The 18,813-nt window shown below is 40.8% G+C and overlaps 1 protein-coding gene across 3 annotated transcripts in view; it reads right to left on the bottom strand.

Annotated features, from left to right (window-relative positions):
* The window catches only part of macrod2 (mono-ADP ribosylhydrolase 2), a 394,808-nt gene that overhangs the window by 271,456 nt on the left and 104,539 nt on the right, over positions 1-18,813 (bottom strand). For all 3 annotated transcript variants that reach the window (XM_085800746.1, XM_085800747.1, XM_085800748.1), the window contains exon 4: positions 6,279-6,308. In XM_085800746.1, the coding sequence (XP_085656872.1) occupies positions 6,279-6,308 (30 nt within the window). The remainder of the gene's footprint in view (positions 1-6,278; positions 6,309-18,813) is intronic.

Raw genomic sequence — 18,813 nt, 5'->3', positions numbered from 1 at the left:
CTCCCTCCCTCCCTCCCTCCCTCCCTCCCTCTCTATTCTTTATACTTCTTCCTCACACTGTCCCCCTTTCCCTCTTGTCTTCATTGACTCCCTGACTATTTCTTCCTCCTTTCCCATACACAATGCTAATCCTAAATATGGAAAAATGAATGGGCCACTCTTTCTGCATCAATTAGTCCATCCATCACCGCTGATTTTGGTGTGTCTGTGTGAGTGTGTGTGTGACTGTGACTGTTCTCTGTGGTGGCAGCACTTTCACGCTGAAATGCAATTTCCATCACTATTTAGGTGCTGCATGCTGCAGTCCACCCAGTGACCTTGTGCTGCTAATTTCACTGAGATGCCCTCTAAATTACGTCATCTCTGTAATAATTGAGTGAAATGATCTGACAGCATGGGGGTTCTTCCCACATAATAATTTTTCAATATGACTGATGTTTCCCTTTAGCTATCCACCAAGATGTCACTGTGCTTGACATAATTGCATATACTGTATAGTCACGACCACTTCTCACCACCTTCCATTAAAAATGCAGTCAATGTTATAGACCTTAGTCTCCCTGTGAAACACACAACAAACTTCTGTAGCTAGAAACTAGAAATAGATCTACTTGTAGAAGATATGCATTCTTGAAGCTAATGCAGTTAGTAAACTGGTTACTCATTTCAAAAAGGCAAGGCAGCACCAGTGAAGTGTTAATGCAGGAACCCTCTTCGAAAAGCATTACACATGGGATGTGTTGCGATAAATTGCTTTATAATTTTACTAAGTAAGAGCAATTTGCAAAATGACTTCTTTGCTTATGCAAGACCGAGGCCAATTCACACAAGGATTTTTTTTAAATTATTTAAATGAATACAATTGACTCAAGCCAATTCAAGGACACAATGCCATATTTGGATGGCAGTAAAAGAAACTGTGAAGTGCACAACTGCAACCTACTGAAGTGTATTTCAAATGATATATTCAAAGACAGAGAAAATGAATTCAAATGTTTCTATGCTATGAACCTAGCACATGTACCTCTTGAATACTTCCTAACAACAGGATTCTCCCAAGGAGAAGGACAGACACACATATAGGTAAGTGCCATCTCCAACACACTTAAAAAAACACACAAAACATTACAGTACAAATATATGGTGGACCTAGATCAGAGTGTCACTAACTGCCTGCTAAATATGAGGATATAAATAAATCCCAAGGGTACTGTGCTGAGTGGGAAATCTTTGCATTCAATTTATCATTTTACATTATTTAGGCTACTCCACTGGGAAATACGCTATCTCTGTCATAAGTTATGCTAATGGCTGTTACTACCATCTGTGAACTGAGGACCATCAGTCAGACATAGTGTGCCATCTGAGTTATGAGAATAATATGTCATCGTTGAGTGATTAATCATACAGGGGAGTTCTGGTGATTCCACAGGGCTGAGACGGTTGTCATTGGGACAAAAGGCCACCTAGCCTAGACCTGGGACAGTCTAACCACTGTCCTACATCTCAACCTCCCCTCCCCCTGCACAGAGCGCTATGCCCCCCACCGCCTCCAATCTACTCAATAAACAAGCCTCGGGCAAAAGCAAGACAGAGGATAATGGTTCACCTGGAGGTGACAGGGAAAGAAAACAGAGCTCTTTGCATAACGAATGGTGATAGAGATAAGCACAGTGAAGCACTTAGGAATCTTGATAACGGATTACCCAAACGTCCAAAAGTGGATACATTTCTTTTGTTTAGCATGGTGGACTACTCTGGCGTACTAAGAGCCAGTCCAGCAGCTACTGCGTAGTTCTGCTGAAATTGAAATGCTGATGTTGTGGTCATATGATCAGATAAATTTACGATAAACACATTCTCACATCCCGCAGAAGGGTCACCCTGGGTCGTTACAATGCTGTTAATTAGATCTGTACAAGCATTTGTGGGCACATCATTTTCTCAGCAGAGCCACTGAGCATTGACCTGTCATGTCACTGTGACTCTACATCCGATGACATCTTCAGCTGGGGTAAAGAACCACACGAGAGCCACCGCAGCCAAGTCTAATCACAGCAAGCATAATTAGTCCCATATTAGAATGTGTTGGTACTTGCTATGACTCACACCACTGTTTAGGAAACTTACGAGCGGGGAGAGCTGGGGGCACACAGAGCCACAGCCTATGTTATGTAAGCAATGACAAAGGCTGCTGAGTTCAGTGAGCGTTAGCAGCCCATGGCTAAATTAGCCCCAGTCAGGATGTACAAAACAACCATGCTTGTGTTGTGCCCTGCTGCTTGACTGGAGCAGGGAAAGGAAGCCCAACCTGGAAAGAGCGATTTGTTTGGGTGGTCTAGTTAAAGCCTAGTGCTAAATGGGCAATGGTTCTGGTAAGAATGCTAATGAGCCAATTCCCCTCCTGGATGGAGACATCAAAGGCAAGTGGAGCTCCCTCTCTCTATAGCTACACAGGGCTTCATGGTATCATTACATGGCTCAATGTGTGCTCGTACGCTTGTGTTTGTGTCTGTACGCGTGTGTCAGTGGGTGTGTGAGAAAGAGGTAAATGGGGGGAAAGGAGAGACAGACAACATGATGTTTACATTAGGTCTATTCATCTGGGACTGTGCCACCATCCAGCCATGCAGTGACACACATCACATGAGCAACCTGGTACCATTCATAATTACCCTCTATCCACAGAGGCCTCATTTAGCGTGCTATTATCGGAGATCATTGTTATTTCCCTCTATGTGTGTATGGAATCCCAGTGAGACCAACATGTCTAACATTGATAACAGTGCTATTTTAGTTAACCCCATTGCGTACATAATGCTGAAGACAGACGACCCTGAGAGAATTCCTATCAGTGATTTCTAAGGATTTAATAGAGCATCAGGGCACATCCTTTTTTTTGCCTCCATAACTAAGCTAAGAATATAATATTTTTTCTGAGGGGGGGTATGGGACAAATATCACCGAGAGCTTTATATTTTCACTTATTTCCACACTACTCGCACTGCTGTGAGTAGTCAGAAAGCCAAAAAAACATGTAACTGCTTTACTGTGACAAGATATCACCTGTCACTTGAATTTCTAAGCTATACAGAAATGTGAAATGTTTCTCTCAAAAAATACCGATACATATGGCAGAAGAACAAAAATTCCTCAAAGCCATGTAAAGTCAGGAGAACTTCTAAAAGTGAGTAGGTGGTAAACTAACTTTCCATACATAAACTGAAGACTTTGTCCATTTTTCACAAACTGGCGGGAGGCCCACCTCCAGAGCTGTGAGGACTAAACATGGCTCAGGTGCGTTAGGCCAGCATGATGGATCATCCTGTTGTGAGGCTGCCCCTCTGCAGAGCCCTGAGAAGACAGCTGGGAGATAAGAAGGGCCCTATATGAGAGCACATCTCCTCTTCACATCGATCCTCACTGCCACCGAGGCAGGAGGTCTTCACATGCCAAACCACAGATAGGGGTAGTGGGAGGGCCAGGGTGAGAACACAGAGAACAGTTTTGCAGGTTTAGTAGCCACCTTCAAGTGATAAAGACACTGGAAGATAAAACTGTTCTTGGCCCCGTGCAGATAAAAGACAAACGGTGTCGAGCTTTGTTTTGGGGGAAAAAAATAACATTTCCAGCTCTCTAGTAGATAGCAGTTATCTCTCCCTGGTTATAATCATCTCCTCATTCTTTCGCATGGAGAAAATAACAAAAACAAACTGCACAAGAATGCACACATAAGGCAGAATAAAACAGCAGAGATTTGTTGTGGTCATTATTAATATGAGGAAATGAGTCCTAACATTTGAGAGTTAACTGACCTTGGATCTTGTGCCAGTAACTTGGCAGGAATAGCATCGCTGGAAGTCAATTAAGAAAGAAAGGAGGCTTTGCTCTCAAAAAATGGCACCAGCTACAATTAGAATTCCTCTGGAGTTAATAAGCACAGCTGCAGGTCACAATCAACTGAAATGTTTTCATGCAAAGTATGACATTAATTGACACACGAGATCTCGTACTCCAGTGTTGACAGCCACAAATTCAACAATATCTCTGTTGCTGCTGTGTTGGAACGGAGCAACCTGTAATACCCTAACACCTATTATCAGTTGAAGATGAACCTGGATCAATCATCAAGGCTGCCTGTTCTAAGATTCAGAGAACTGTAAAAAGGTGATTTGCCACAAAATACCAATAATGAAAACATAATAGCAAAGAAAATTGCTTCTTGTGTTTCTCTGTACTTGGAAAATCAATACAGAGAGTTGACTGCAGCAGAGACAGACAGCAATCAGGACAGTATACCATGCTTTACAGGGCCAGGCTTGGTTATGGAGATGCATGTTCATGACCTCTGATCTCAATCACAGAACTTCTTTAGATGGTTGCGCGCTGAGGGCCTCTCTATGTCACTTATTCAGATTGGGATGCCGCACCACTATGCAGGAACGACTGGAAGGTTTGCAGTCTGAACCATGTCTCCAGACAAGATGAGGGCCACTCCAGCCTCCGTGATTAGATGCGAATAAGATTTCAACAGCTCTGTGTACACTCTAATGGACGCTATGCACATGGAGCGGTTAACTCTGCTGCAGTGCTAAAGGATGAATCCTACTTTCATCATGATTGAAACATTAATTCATGTGCAATAACCACATTGTAGAAGACTGAAACATTTGAAAAGAATTGAGAAATTGTTTTATTTGTATGCATCATTCTGTCACTCTGGGCTTTAAAGGTGCAGCATCTGAGCCAAACGAACTGCAATAAAACAACTGTGTTGCAGTGTCAGGCTGCGTGCTTCCTTTTCTATGGTTGTAGTAATAGAGTAAAAAAGCAGTCAGCCATCCTTTTAACATTCTTAAATTCTCCCACAGACGCAGTCTGTTTTATACAGCAGCAGCCAGCCAATGACAAGCTACTGTAATAGTACTATTAATACTAGTTGAACTGTCATGTACAAGCCAAGAGGAAATTTGTCTCTCTAAACTGCAGCTTCATTTCCAACAAACTTTGATAAACTTAGTGTAAACGGACTGATAACGTGACTGATAGTGACCTTTGTTTGTGTTCTTCATTCAGCACACGTGTTTAAGCACACTTCAATGTTTGTCTGTTTGTCACAAGTCATATTGCCATCACAATATTGATCAGTGTTATCGAACACTGCAGATTTTCACCACATCATGCAGGCTTACTAAGCTGTGGCTTAGATATTGCTGTGTGCTGAGCCACTGCCCCTGCTATCTCACACTTCATATCAGCTGTTCACATTTTAATAACTAGATAAATAAATAGATCCAGAGAGAAGTGCCATCTAGTCAAGTGTAAAGTTCTGTCCTTCCAGACCAAAAAAAAAAAAACTCAAGTACTGTACAGAGGAAAAATGTGACGGATGATACACAGTATAACATTTTAACCAGCCGCCCACATCATTATGTGGTTTTTGCTACTGTGACAGATACACTGTGCATACACAGGAAATATTTGACACATAAATAAAAAGTCAGTGAAGGTGTTATACATTATGTCTTAAACATCTAAAATAAGAATTGTGATAGAGACCCACAACACGCAGGATGGACAATGCTTTGATAGATCCAACCGTTATGGTAGATAAAGTATATTAGATAAATGTTTGTAACAATTTCTAATGCTTTGGTTTGGATCATCCTGTGCAGCTGAAGGCTGTCAGGTGACAATGGCACATTCAAAGTGACAGCCAACACAGATGGATAAACAGATCGGCTGATGCAGTGACCTTATTTCACTGTCATACCATTCTCATATATCAATTATTCCACAATAGTCTATAAATTAACATTCCATGTCTAACTGGATGCATTTTAGCCCAATTCATCTTACAGTGGTGAAGAATGATCATTTCAATCATGTCACTGTAAAAGTCAAATTTGAGAAAAGAGGAACGGTAGCGTTCTACTGGAGTTCCTTGCCCATTATTCTCACACCACGGTCGGCTGCCTCAGATTTCCTCCGTTACTTTGATGATAATGTTCTTCGGCAGGCCACTAAAGTAATGACCATCTCTCAGTGTGGCATAGTGCAAGGTTGCTCTGCACTACGCTCTAATGTTTTGGCCTTATGTTCAGCCACATTTAACAAAGACACTTGAAACTAAATAGACACTAAAGTCTTCCATGAACCCACAGAAGAATATATATGTGCCATATGCCAGACATGACGAAGGCAACTGTAATTGCTTTAATATCAAAGCACAAACAACGAGATGTGAGATGATATAATGAAAAACAATGCTCACTCACCTCCCCCTCCTCCCAGAAGACTGCCGTTTGCTGAAAAGAGAGAAAAGAGTCAGTAAACTTCAAAGAATAAAATGCATGGATAATTCAAAGCAGTCATCAATATATGCCCATTTTACTTTGGATTCTTTTACTGCACATGTCTCATTTCTTTCACAGATAGACCTGTTATTTTTCAGACAGACATAATTTATGAGCTGTCATTTATATCACTTAATGAATAGAAGTAGGAGTCACTGAGATTAACAGAGCACAATGATTCATGAACGGTTAAATGTGTAATCACACATTTGAATATCTGTAACCGGTGATACAAGATTTAGCATTTCACTAGTAGCTTCCAACAACACCACTGTCATCCAACAGTAACAAGTAACAAGAACGTCATCCAAATAGTTTGTTTATTCCATCTCCAACACACAGAAGTGATCATTGTGTGTGGCAGTGTTTCTCTGTGAATATTAAATTAGAAACTTGGCAACAAACATGCGAGTCAGCAGCTAATTTAAATATACACTCCTTGGCAGATTTCTTCCTTGGCAATGTGACAAAGGTTATGCTCAATAACACATGTGGTTCATTAAAAACAATTAACGATGGCCTGTCGTTTATGACAGTTGTATCTGCTGCTGTATAACAGGGAAATCCAGATTCCATCATGCCTCTGTGGGGTCTGGTTGTGTTTTTAAATGGAAACATGTCACACAAACCAGTGGACATGATCTGAGAGAAGCTCCAAAGTGCAAAGCTTGTGATCTTTAAAAGTGAGGCTCCATTCTCACATGTGACAAAGCTATGTAGAACACCCTGAGAGTAAAGTCTAGCTCGCTGCTATTCTGCTGTCAGCTTTGAGACAGTTTACTGTGATACTTCTACACCGTGATAGGAGAATTCAATTGATTCAACATGATTTGGACAGGCACACAGCACACAGTCTCATAGCTGACAATGCAAATCAGAGCAAAAACTAAAAGCCACGAGGTCAAAGGAGCTGCTGTAGAGCTCAGAGACAGTGCTCCGTAGAGGCTCTGATCTGATGAAGGCTACATAAACATTTGCAAGATTGTTGAAGTGTTGCAGTAAAGGTTGTCATGGATTCTTCTCCTATCTCTACACAGGATTTCTGGAGCTCAGCCATCAGGTTCTTGGTCACCCTCTTTACTAAAAAGCCCCTCTTTCCAATTGCTCAGTTCAGATGGTTGAGAGTTGTCAGTGATCCAAATTTGTTCCATTAAATAATAATAGAGGCCGTTTTGCTCCTGTGAACACGTTTCCAAATCTGAGCCTTGGTACAGTCCTGTCTCTGAGCTATGCAGGCAGCTCCTTTGACCTCATGGCTTGGATTTCACTTTGATATGTCATGGCAGGTGTGACACCTTAAATAGACAACTGTGTGCCTTTCTAAATCATACCCAATGAATACCCGAATTGTCCCCAGTCAAGATGTAGAAACATCTCTTAATCAAGTGCCCGAATACTTATGTCAATGTAATATTTCAATTATGTTTTCACATTTGGACTGAGGTACAGGCTGTTTGCATACAAGGCTGCAACATAACAAAATGTGCAACACACAAAGGACTCTGAATACTTTTCAAAAGCACTGCAGTTCACAAACACTCTTCATGTACTATCACTTAACACTGTAAAGTTTATGTGTATCTCCAACGTTAAACATAGTTTATAGTTCAACAGAAGGTAACGTCAAACTACTCCTCTCAGTGGAGGACACATGATTAAAAATGAAACAATTTTCATTTTGTTCTGACAGTTAGTGACATCCATTGCACATAAGAGGAAAGCGATTAGAGGGGATTTAAAATACAGCTGTTAATTTCAGTATAAGTGAAAGTAGGTACCCTATGTGTTTGAAGTGTAGTTCATACAGAGGGCATTGGAGGAATCATACACTGCAACACGCCTTTAATGATCTTCAGTTCCGGCAACAGCACTGGCTATCATTAGCAGTGAGCACTGTCCCTGTTAAAAGCTTATTATTTCTCTAGAACATTTCGGTGCACAAGAAACAAACGGTGAGCGTGCAGCATCACCAAGAGCTCTCCAATCACACCACAGTCCTGTGGCTGTTATTATTTTTGCCTGATTACGTGTAGACGGGGACCTTTTGGAGTTCACTCAGTTTTTCCACACCTTTCTGTGGCACCATTATGGCTTTTTGTATTGTTCTCATTTAAGCACCACACATATGAGTGGGCACAGGGACAAAGACAGCTTTCCCGCTGCAGCATTTGTTTCATCAAAGGGCTTTTGTTATGCACGTGTGTATGTGTACGCACATACAGTATGAGCATAACATGCGCACACAAAAAAGAGCAACTCAAACAGGGGTGTACTGACACTCCAATGTCATGTTTACAATAGCATCTCTCCAGGTTTTTCTGTGATGAAAAAGATGCTCCTGCTCTCCCTGCCTTTGTTTAGCTCTGAAATCTGTCAGCTATCAACAGCAAGCACACAACTCAAATGTGCAGCTTCTCCAGAAGAGGCTTTGATAAACAGGTTCCTGCTCATATTTTAAAACCATGGAAAAATGCAGTGGAATATATATATTTTTTTTACCACAGGCAGATTTGATTTGAAAGCAAATAGGCACATGCAGTTAAAGATATGCCCAACCATATTTTTGTTGTGCATTCATATTGTTGTCATTTATCTATTATCAATTGAATGAAAGCACTACTTTCGGTGCCAGTGCCAGTTCAAAGCAAGCTAATATGCTAGTTTTCAGTAAAGTCGATCATCATTGTCTACTCTCCTGGGGAGTCTTCCTATTCCTGAGCTATTAAAACACTGGGGTTTAATTACCTGACATTATGGAAATGTATACCTGAGGGGGGCGCTTCATTTACTCCACATCTAATCAGAGATTGGAGATGTGGTTGCTAATCAGTCTACTCTTCAGTGCGAGTGTGTGAGTGTGTAAGGTGGGGTGGTGGTGAACAGAGTAGTCTGTAGGTTGAGATGTTAGATGCTTTCTAACCACATGTGACTTGGTGTGATCACGGCAATAGCCCACTGGGAGATGAAGAGCGTTCGACAGCCATCTCATCTCGGTGATGCCTCTGATAAATATGGAGCTGGGGATGGGTAAAAACTCTGCTTTATGCCTTTTCATTTCCCCTCTCCCTTCATCCTCTCTTTTAATGATCAGACTGTCATGACACATGTTTTGGCAGTTTATCTTTAGGCACACTGTGCTGCTTATGCACACAAAATATCTGTAACCTACAGAGTCAGTGAGCTCAACCCACAGAGATTCATATCATGGAAGACATTAAATCCAAAAATGTCTGGGGACTTACTTTTAACAATCTGTCTTAAAGCGTGAGACAAATAGGAAGCAGCTGCTGGAGGAGCAAACGTACAGCAGCAGCAGCTCTCCACTCCTGTTACCAAAGGTTCTGAGGTTAGTCACTAGGTCTTTGGCTGAAAAGTGCTTAAATTATCCTGAGTGATGTATATTTTATAGTGTGTGTATTAATTATAAACTAGCTCTGCTTGCTGTTTGTGACTGCCCTGTGCTCAGTCTGGCTATCTTGCAGTGGATCAACACATTTGTGCCTTTAGGGTAACAGTAGGAGAGCCAACAATTAGTATTATCAGAACACCATTATCTTTTTTCTTCGACAGTGGCTGAGTGCCTACATGTGGAGTTGTCTCTCTGAATATGTGTTTAATGGATTTTTGACTTTACCATCCTCTTTCTAATGTCTGCCAGCTTGTGACCTCGAGAGGATTTCATGAATCATTCTTTTAAATATTTTTTTAGGGCAGAATAGACTACATCTACACCTTAAAAACAACTACAAGGATCCTATCACTTAAGACAAAACACTGCAGTGAGCTTTGAGTTTTTATATTTCAGAGGAGGAGAATATTTCTTGTAGTAGTAAAGATGAGCCTTGAAGGTTTGCCAATGACCCAGTTAATGAGAGGAAAGAGAAACCCAAAAGGAGCAGGCTATGACTTGGAGTTTGTCAGGAGTGCTGCTGAGAGTCGTCCCAATAGTAACCACAACATGGGTCATAAATCTCAGTGGAAGGGCTCCCCAGACGGCCCAGAGATGGCAGGTCATTAGGAACTGCTGGTCCACGGCATTAGGCTGGCCCATCAAACACATGCCTGCACTGTCACCGCCAGAACACCCACTTCCTGCCTGCCCTCTGAACTCTTAACCCCCCTCCACAGCAACCTCATATATCCCTCAGCCAATGACAACGCAGCGGTGCCACTACCGTGTATTTGCACAGCCAGAAAATATTGATAACAAAACCGTTGCCAGAGAGTGTGACAGCCGCAGTTTATGAATCGTGGCACTGCGTCAAGAAGACACAAACACAGTGGATAGGAGTGATGAAACCAGCCCCTTGTCTCACTGTGACCATTTATTTGCAGAGCATTCATAAAGGTGGCTTGTGTACACTTCACTGTGTGCGGCCCGAGCATGCAGAAGGCAGCGAGGCATGGATGTGGGTTGCGTGTTTGGTGTCGTCAGCAGAGCCCAAGATCATGCAGTTAAATGTGCTAGAGCACGACCACAAAACCTCAAGACAGTAAACAGATCCACTGTCTCCCTCCTTGTCCCCACCACCTCAACTGAGCCCCTTTAAATACGCTCCTCTGAGTACACACTAACTTTATCCTTAGCGGACATGTTTCTCTATAAGCTCAAAGGTTAATACTGTGCTTCACTGCGACTCTGGAATAAAAGGGGTGGCACAGAAACTAATAAAAAAGTTTTATGGTTCAGGTTGCCTGCTCTATTCCAAATAGATAGGTTGCTGTGTAAAAAAGAAATCTTGTCGCAATTTTTCAAATCAGCCAGAGCTGCCACTGCTATATAATGCTACCAAGCCTATCTGTTTCGACAAATCTTAGAGGCATTTTAGCAGGATTTTCAGTAAATATACCCGAGTCAATTTAACTGTGATGGGGACCAACTGTGCTCTGTTGTATAGCAGCTGTACGGTGCTCCATATCAGCAGATTTCAGTATCAACTCACCAGCGCTTTTCAAGCGTGTCTTACCTGTCCACAATAATGGAATTCTGATTCAAGCAAATGCGACTACACATACAAACTGTCCCAAATAAACGCACAAACTAGGTCACCAGAGCTGCTCTTTGTAAGTCACACCCCCACCCCCCCACCCCCATCTATTATTCTGCTTTAATTAAAACTCACAGCTAATTTGAGTGGCACAAATTAGCATCTACTGCACAATGAACTGCAAATGGAAGGCCTGAAATAATGAAGACAATAGTTGAGGGAAACAAAACGACAGTCATTTCAAGACATGTTTGACACTTAGATGGTGATTAGATGTTCCTCTGCGTAGTGTTTTGATGTCTAACATGTCAGCTCTGAATGTCCATGTTCAAAGAGTCAGTGGAGGAAGAGACGTTGGCAATTCTTTTTGAGTGGAATAATGTGCTGCTTTACACACAGACGCTTTTCCACTTCAACAGCCTTCCTAACAAGCGTTGCTAGTTCTTGTGTATGTACATGCTCTCACACACAGACACACACTTGCACGTATATTGACATGCGCACAAACACAACTCAACATTGAACTCACCAACACCACTGGAAATATTCAGGCGAGGATTTGATATCTGGACCAACCAATCTCATGTCTGTTAAATTGTGGCTGTTCTAACCTTTAACAGTGAAGGCTCTTTTCTTTTTAGTAGCTGCCGAAATTCGCACAAATAGAAATAAAACTTAAACGAGCCACCGGTTGTGGGACAAGAGAGGGGAGGCAACAGTGGTATTTCTTATTTGTGGCGCATTAAAAATGCATGCCACACCACACATGCTGCCTTCCCTGATAATACTGGTTGGCATTTTTGTTCTTTATAGCTTCTAGTGGTCCCCGAGGAGCCTAACTGAGCCAGACAAACTTGTGGTAGAGGTGGCACAATCCCAGCAGCAGATTCACATAGAAAAGAAAGCCTAAAGCCTAGCTCATGCTTCACGTGGAATAAAATGAAGTGGTGTCAAAAAGATGCAACTGTGGCTGAAACGAGAACGCAAGGCTGCGTCCCACACTAGAAGCAGCATTATCTCAATATTGACATGTCACAGTGTTTCCTTGAAATGATTGAAGTTTCCAGTTACATATGGAGCTTTTGCATCAAATTAAAAGAAAGCATGGCAACATAAATCTTCAGGTCTCCTGCAAACTAATCAAATTTGGCGTTTCAGCAATGGAAGAACGGCAAGTGTGCAACCGAATAGAAGCACTCCATTTAGCTTTAGTGTCTAGTGTGTGCATCAGGTTGAGCAGATGGAGTTTCACAGCCTCGTTCACCGCCTCCTAAGACACACTGTCACTTTAACATGATTGACTTTCACTTGTCATATTTTTGTTAAGTCACATTGTCTGGTTCTAATAATCTAGGCTGCATGTATAACAAACGTGTGGAAAATGTGGAAATCGTAAAGTTTTTAATCTATTTTTACCCCTTGTTTTCATGAACTTGCAAGTTGTTTTTGTTTCTGCTGTTACAGGAAAACTTGTAGACTGAGCTACACTCTGTCTGACAGCAGAACATATCAAATGTAATTTAGAGTGTACTGCAAGTCTTATTCCTCCAGTCATCCACCCCTGTTTACGGTAATTTGCAGGGGTGTTTTTGCTTTGTAAACTTGTTGTAAAGCTTTCTTCCCATTCATTTGGTTGTTGTTTGAATTGATTTGATAAAGCAGGTCTCATCTCTATTGACATTGTCAGCATCCAGCACAAACAAAGGTTCTATTAAGTTACATGATGGGTTGAACTTTCAGCTGCTCTGTATTTTCAGTTCAAAGCTCACCACAGAGCTCAAAGATTCAGTCAAGGGCTGTGATTCCTTGGTTACTGTCACTGCTGAAGACAATGGTTTCTGTGTTACCACTGATGGCAGACAACTGCAACCATGTTGATTTGTTGTTTTGTGAAGCAGCATTTCAGTCGAGCTTTGCAGGGACTGTCAGAAATCAAGGCATCACCGATTAAAATCAAAGCAATGAGAAAAAAGTGAATTCTATTTTGGTGCCATTTCACTTTGAATTACTCATTAAATATCAAGGAACTGTGTGTGGCTCCTTACACCTATTCATGTTTTTAACGGTACTTGACTTATGCTGTTGATGGTTGAAATTATGTTGTTTTTGCAGCTTCTTTAAAAAGAACTACAGCCGTAGTGTTGATGTCTGAATGTATCAATGTGACAACAGGCTGGTGTCACAGTGATTAATCCCTTTCCTCCACAGACTTGTCACCCTCATAACAAAGCAACAATACCAGATGCCAAAGCCAGCCCACACATCTATTGTTATAATTACCTGACCTTCAAATCCACATTAATGAGCCCAGGATGATCCCATTCTCTTTCATCATTTGGCTTCCGAGCCCTCCTTTTATCTAACAAGGTCACCTTTCACAACACTGTTTCTCCCTGAAATACACATCCCCCTCATAAATATACATCTACCTGCATCTGCTCAACCCCCAATCCTAAGAAGGCAGCTTGGAGAAATCACAAGAAAATAAAGCTGTAGGTGGGCTCTGCAAAGCGAGAGTTTGTATTTCTTCTGAAGTTGACACCAAGGGAAAGTCAATGCCACCAAAGTTAGACAGAGAAAACAACTTTCTAATGAATGATGTGTTACTTAATAATTGTTTTCAACAGCGAAGACACAGCCTACTAACATCAAGAAGAAAGACACACTGCAAGGTCTCTGAAGGCACCAGGCAGGGGGGCAGAGAGAGCAGGGTTGTTAATGAAGATGTTTCAATCCTTTCCCACTTTTTTATTAACAAATGTGGTGGGAAAAACAACACAAAAATACCAGCTTGTGAGAAACCGCAGTCATTCACAGAAAAGAAAAAAAAAACCTAAAAAAAACATAAGATTATTCATTTAGTCCATTACATTTCAGCCTCAGAAAGACTGAATTTAGAGACTTTAGAAATATGAAACTGAGCTCCACATGTTATCAATGAGGCAGTGATTTCGAGAGCCCTGCAGGGAATTCCCTCACATTCTAAATCATAATATCAAAGTGTATTGGAAATATTGAAGTGTCTAGTGCCACAAAATATTCACACAGATCAGATTAAAGTACACAAATTATGTCAGTTAGTGAAAAATGTAACTTTTTACAGTATCACATTTCATTGTTGCCACACAATGAGCACACCTCATTGCCCCGCACAAGCCTTAGGCGATCCTACTGATCACTAAAAACACATAAGACTTTTGCAGTGGGTAACTGCTGATGATTAATTTATATCAAAGCTTTGTTCACATGACAAAATGCAGTTTTAATATGCACAATGTTACATAACAAGGAGATGTTTCAACTGATAAGCAGAGTAATTTTCTGGTTGAGATGAAATAGGTCATCTGCAAACTGTTAATATGTACCATGTTATATAAGACACCAAGATATTTCAACTGATCTTCACAAATTCTCTGCCAACTGTCTATGCCAACTTTGAAGGGACACCGTCATTTTCTGGTTGAGAAGAAATAGGTTTTTGAACTTCACAGGGCCCAGTGTCACTGCAGCGCACTGGCAGGATTTGGGCCAGCAGCTGCATATTACCGATTTATCCAGTCTCATTTCTGGATTTATCAGCCTGTGTTAATAATGTAGCCTCTTCCTTACTGCTGATCAGGCCTGTTGGTATGCTAAAGACTTGCATGGCTCCTCAGGGCCTTCACAGTCCACTTCTCCCAGCTAGGTACCCGCCAGGCGGCCAGACAGTTCCCCTCACTATATCCAAAATAACATGGCTGGGATTTCTCCAGATGGAAGAGCCAGGCCAGCATTAAATTGGAGATCCTCAGCAACTGAAGTGTGGTTTCTGAATCAACTTTCTTTTTACATATCACTGCTTTCTCTTCGCAGAAAATAGAAGTCTGGAAATGAGGTTCTTGCCCTTGATAGTCAGGTCAAGTTATAACACACTTTTAGAGGTTAGAGTCCATATGGTTTAAGTGCAGAACATTGCATTAAAGAAGAGTGCATTGTCTTTTTTAACCACTAAATGTATTTTAACTTCTCTTACTTCCTTAGCAAAATGCACTTAACCGGCACTTAAGAGAATCCATTCCCACCAGCGTCTATTTGATCACAGTGGTCTAAGTGTTGAGGTGATGTGTGAAGTGAGCCCTAGCTGGCTCCAACAGTACTACGTTTATGTCACACATTCATCCCCTACAGCAGCAACAGCAGCCTGCCACTCAATCATACATCCAGGATAAACACCACATTATGCATGTTACCATGGTGAGAAAACGTGTCCACGAAGGCACCTCTTTTTCTGCTTATTGAGCGTGCCGAGGAAAATGGGTTGTGTGTTAATTAAAGGAGACAGTTTATCAAAATGGTTTAGACTTCTATACTTCTCGGGGCTTGTATGGACATTTCTATCTGCCGAACATACCAATGTTAATCCAGGCAATTTGTGAAGATCCATCGATTCAGTAATGCACAGTGACAAATAACAATCTCATGGTGTGTAACAGAGAGAACCTGATTACTATAACTGACAGTAGACTGCATATAGTCAGGTTCTACATCTTAACGCAAAAATATAAGACATTTTTGAGCCTAAATACACAGCACTTGTAGAAACTGCTCCTAAATTAAGTCGAGTCTAAATGAAGACACGTCAGTCCAGTCTACTGAAGTGCATGATGAAAGCTCTCACAAAGATAGGCCAATCCTTCTTAGATGAGAGATGATCTCATAAATAATCATCCCTGTATTAATATTAATAGAGACAGTTGTAATGGTTTGATCATAATGGGAGGTATTTACTCTGAGATGGTTATTTATTTCCCATACTTTGTAATGGAAATAAAACAGTTTTGCACCTCAAAGACATTTTCCATTGTGCCATCACTAAATCACAGTTGTCCCAAATTGCAGTCCATTTTGTCAGGCTCAACATCTGCAAGAAAAAGCCCAGCTCTACTAACAGATTTTTGAATGTAAGTTGGAGATGTTATTATTGATTTCCTGAACAGTGGACTGAATACACTGTTTTGCTATTATTTTCTATTACACAATATCTGTGAGATAGCATATTAACAACAACACTCGAAGCAAGATGCAATTTTCACATATTCCCCTCATAGTTCCCTTTTTGAACAACATTGGTATTATAGCTTACATACAGACATGTCATGGTCTGCAACAAAAGTAGTGTAATATTGTTTTGAGTGTTTCGAGCTTCTTTCTTTTGTATCACATATGGATCACACAATGTTCACTTCAGTGTATCATCAAACAGCATCTGTTTTTTTTCTCCTACAAACACATTCACACAAAATCCCCACGGATAATCTCCTGCTCACTGGTATCTGCAGCCTTTTGTTACGACAACACAAAAAGACAACCTGTTTCAATTGCTTATTCGAGGAGATTAAAAAACACACACACATACACACCCTATGAAATAGTAAAGCACAGTGCTGACACCATGAGAATTATACAGTCAGACAGAGTGTTTTCCTTTTGGCAGTGTCACCAAATAAATCCGAGCTGAATAAAACATCAAATTGTTGAAATGAAGAGCAAAGTAGAGTTAAATATTCTATCTTTCAAGATTTCTTTCCTCTGTGGGTCTTGATGTTCTGCTTGAAGACTCATTCAGTTTATGTCAACTGAAGTGATTCAATCCATCAGTCTTGTCAAATCAGATTTACACTACTTCTCACTGGTCTGAAAATACCCTGCCAGGCTGGCTGATACATTGAGTCTGAACTTATCCTTTGACTACCATTTAATGATACTTAAACTTGGTTTGGCTTCATAAAACCTTTGATTCTCTACGGGTAATATGAAGCCTCCTTTTATTCACATGAGCCTGAATCATCAAAACCATGTATTGAACATATTTGCCAAACTCCTCAAACATCTGTGTTTTAAGGGCATGGCTAAATGCTAATCATTTTCACTGGGTAATGTAGGTACCTTCCATACACACAGGAGAATAGCTCATATAACCAATCAAACTAAATAATGGACAGCTGTGCCTGAAATAGTTATCTTAACCAGGGGATTGACTGACTACAGTTAAAAAAGAAACTAAAGAAGAAAGAAGAAATTGCAGGGTAACTTAAGTGCAGCCATTAATTGGCTTACATCCAAGATCTTTATTTCATCTTTGAACCCCTCTACACTCAATGTAGCCATCTTAATGTTGGGTTATTTAACCCCAAGGTTCTCTCCTGTGGGAGCTCTGATGATACAACACACGATAACTGTGTACAATAAATTAACACCCATGATGATCTCGTATTCTTTGTTCTTTTTTTAATTTTTTTAATTAAAAGTATAAAAAAGAAAATAAAGTAGGCTAACTGGCGTTGGAGCTTTGAAAGTCTCTTGTTTCCCCAAGTGACAAACACATGGCGATAGTTTTGTCAGGAAGGTCCAGTAAAGATCCTCAATGTGTCCTTCTCAAAGAGCACAGACGCAACAGTTCACAAGTACTGTTAAAGGTAACCAGCCAAAGAATATGGATAATGGTGGGAAGCAAATCTCTGTGTTACTTGTAGCCAGACGAGTCCAGTTTTACATGCGGCTGTCAGCTTTGATGTTCCTGTGTCAGAGGCTCTACAATAGGAGGCGGGACGGTGACCAGGGCTGCTTCACTTAGTCAGCTTCAAAACACCAATCAAACACTAAATCACACTAACACACTAGATACGTTGTGAGAGGCCTGTCACTGCAGCAGAGCCAACTTATGTGGCTTTTACACATGATGAAGAAAAGCACACAGACAGACACCAACTACGACAGACTGCAGAGCTGGATGTTAAAAGAAGAACAAAACACCGGGAGAGGCTCCTCTCACACATTACTTTAACTTGATACTCTTTATAGTTCCTTCTCCTAGCACTTTGTGTAATAGATGGGAAAGTGCCAGATATGCAGCATGGCATATCATGAATGATCTACTATTAACACTCAACTTTAATGGTCTTGACTGGACATTTCCTGAACACATAGATCTTGGTATAAAACAATCTGAATCCTGCATCATCTTCACACCAGGCTAACAAAAGTATCTGGCATTTGGGAGTCTGGAAATGGACAAAACCTTTTTTTTGGCCTGAAAAAAAGGCATGCATGGATGAAATGACATCAGCAGACAGCTCATAAAAGAATATTGCTTAAATTCAAACAAGAAGTGATAAAATAAAAGCTGGGGGAGGTGAGCAGGTTTTGTTTCTAATTCAGATTGGGAGGCCAAAAATGGAAGGAAAGAAACTGACAGAAGCAGAAGATTAATTCTCCTGTGTTACAGAAAATAACTTACCAAAAAAAGACTATTGTAACATGTAATTGTGTTATCCAGTGACTCAACATACTCTTTTTAAGATTGTAAGATCAAAAAGGCAGAGACAAATCAGGCAGGTAAAGCCTTACAACAGCTCGAAGGAAGTGAAAAATAAAGCATTAAACAGATTTGATTGTGGATATTATGAGGATTTTGCCAGTAACTAGTGCAC

The sequence above is a fragment of the Trachurus japonicus genome, chromosome 15 (genome assembly GCF_045865225.1).
Source record: "Trachurus japonicus isolate A0001 chromosome 15, Traja_1.0".
Taxonomy (NCBI): Eukaryota; Metazoa; Chordata; class Actinopteri; order Carangiformes; family Carangidae; genus Trachurus; species Trachurus japonicus.
This window is presented reverse-complemented; position numbering and strand designations above follow the sequence as displayed.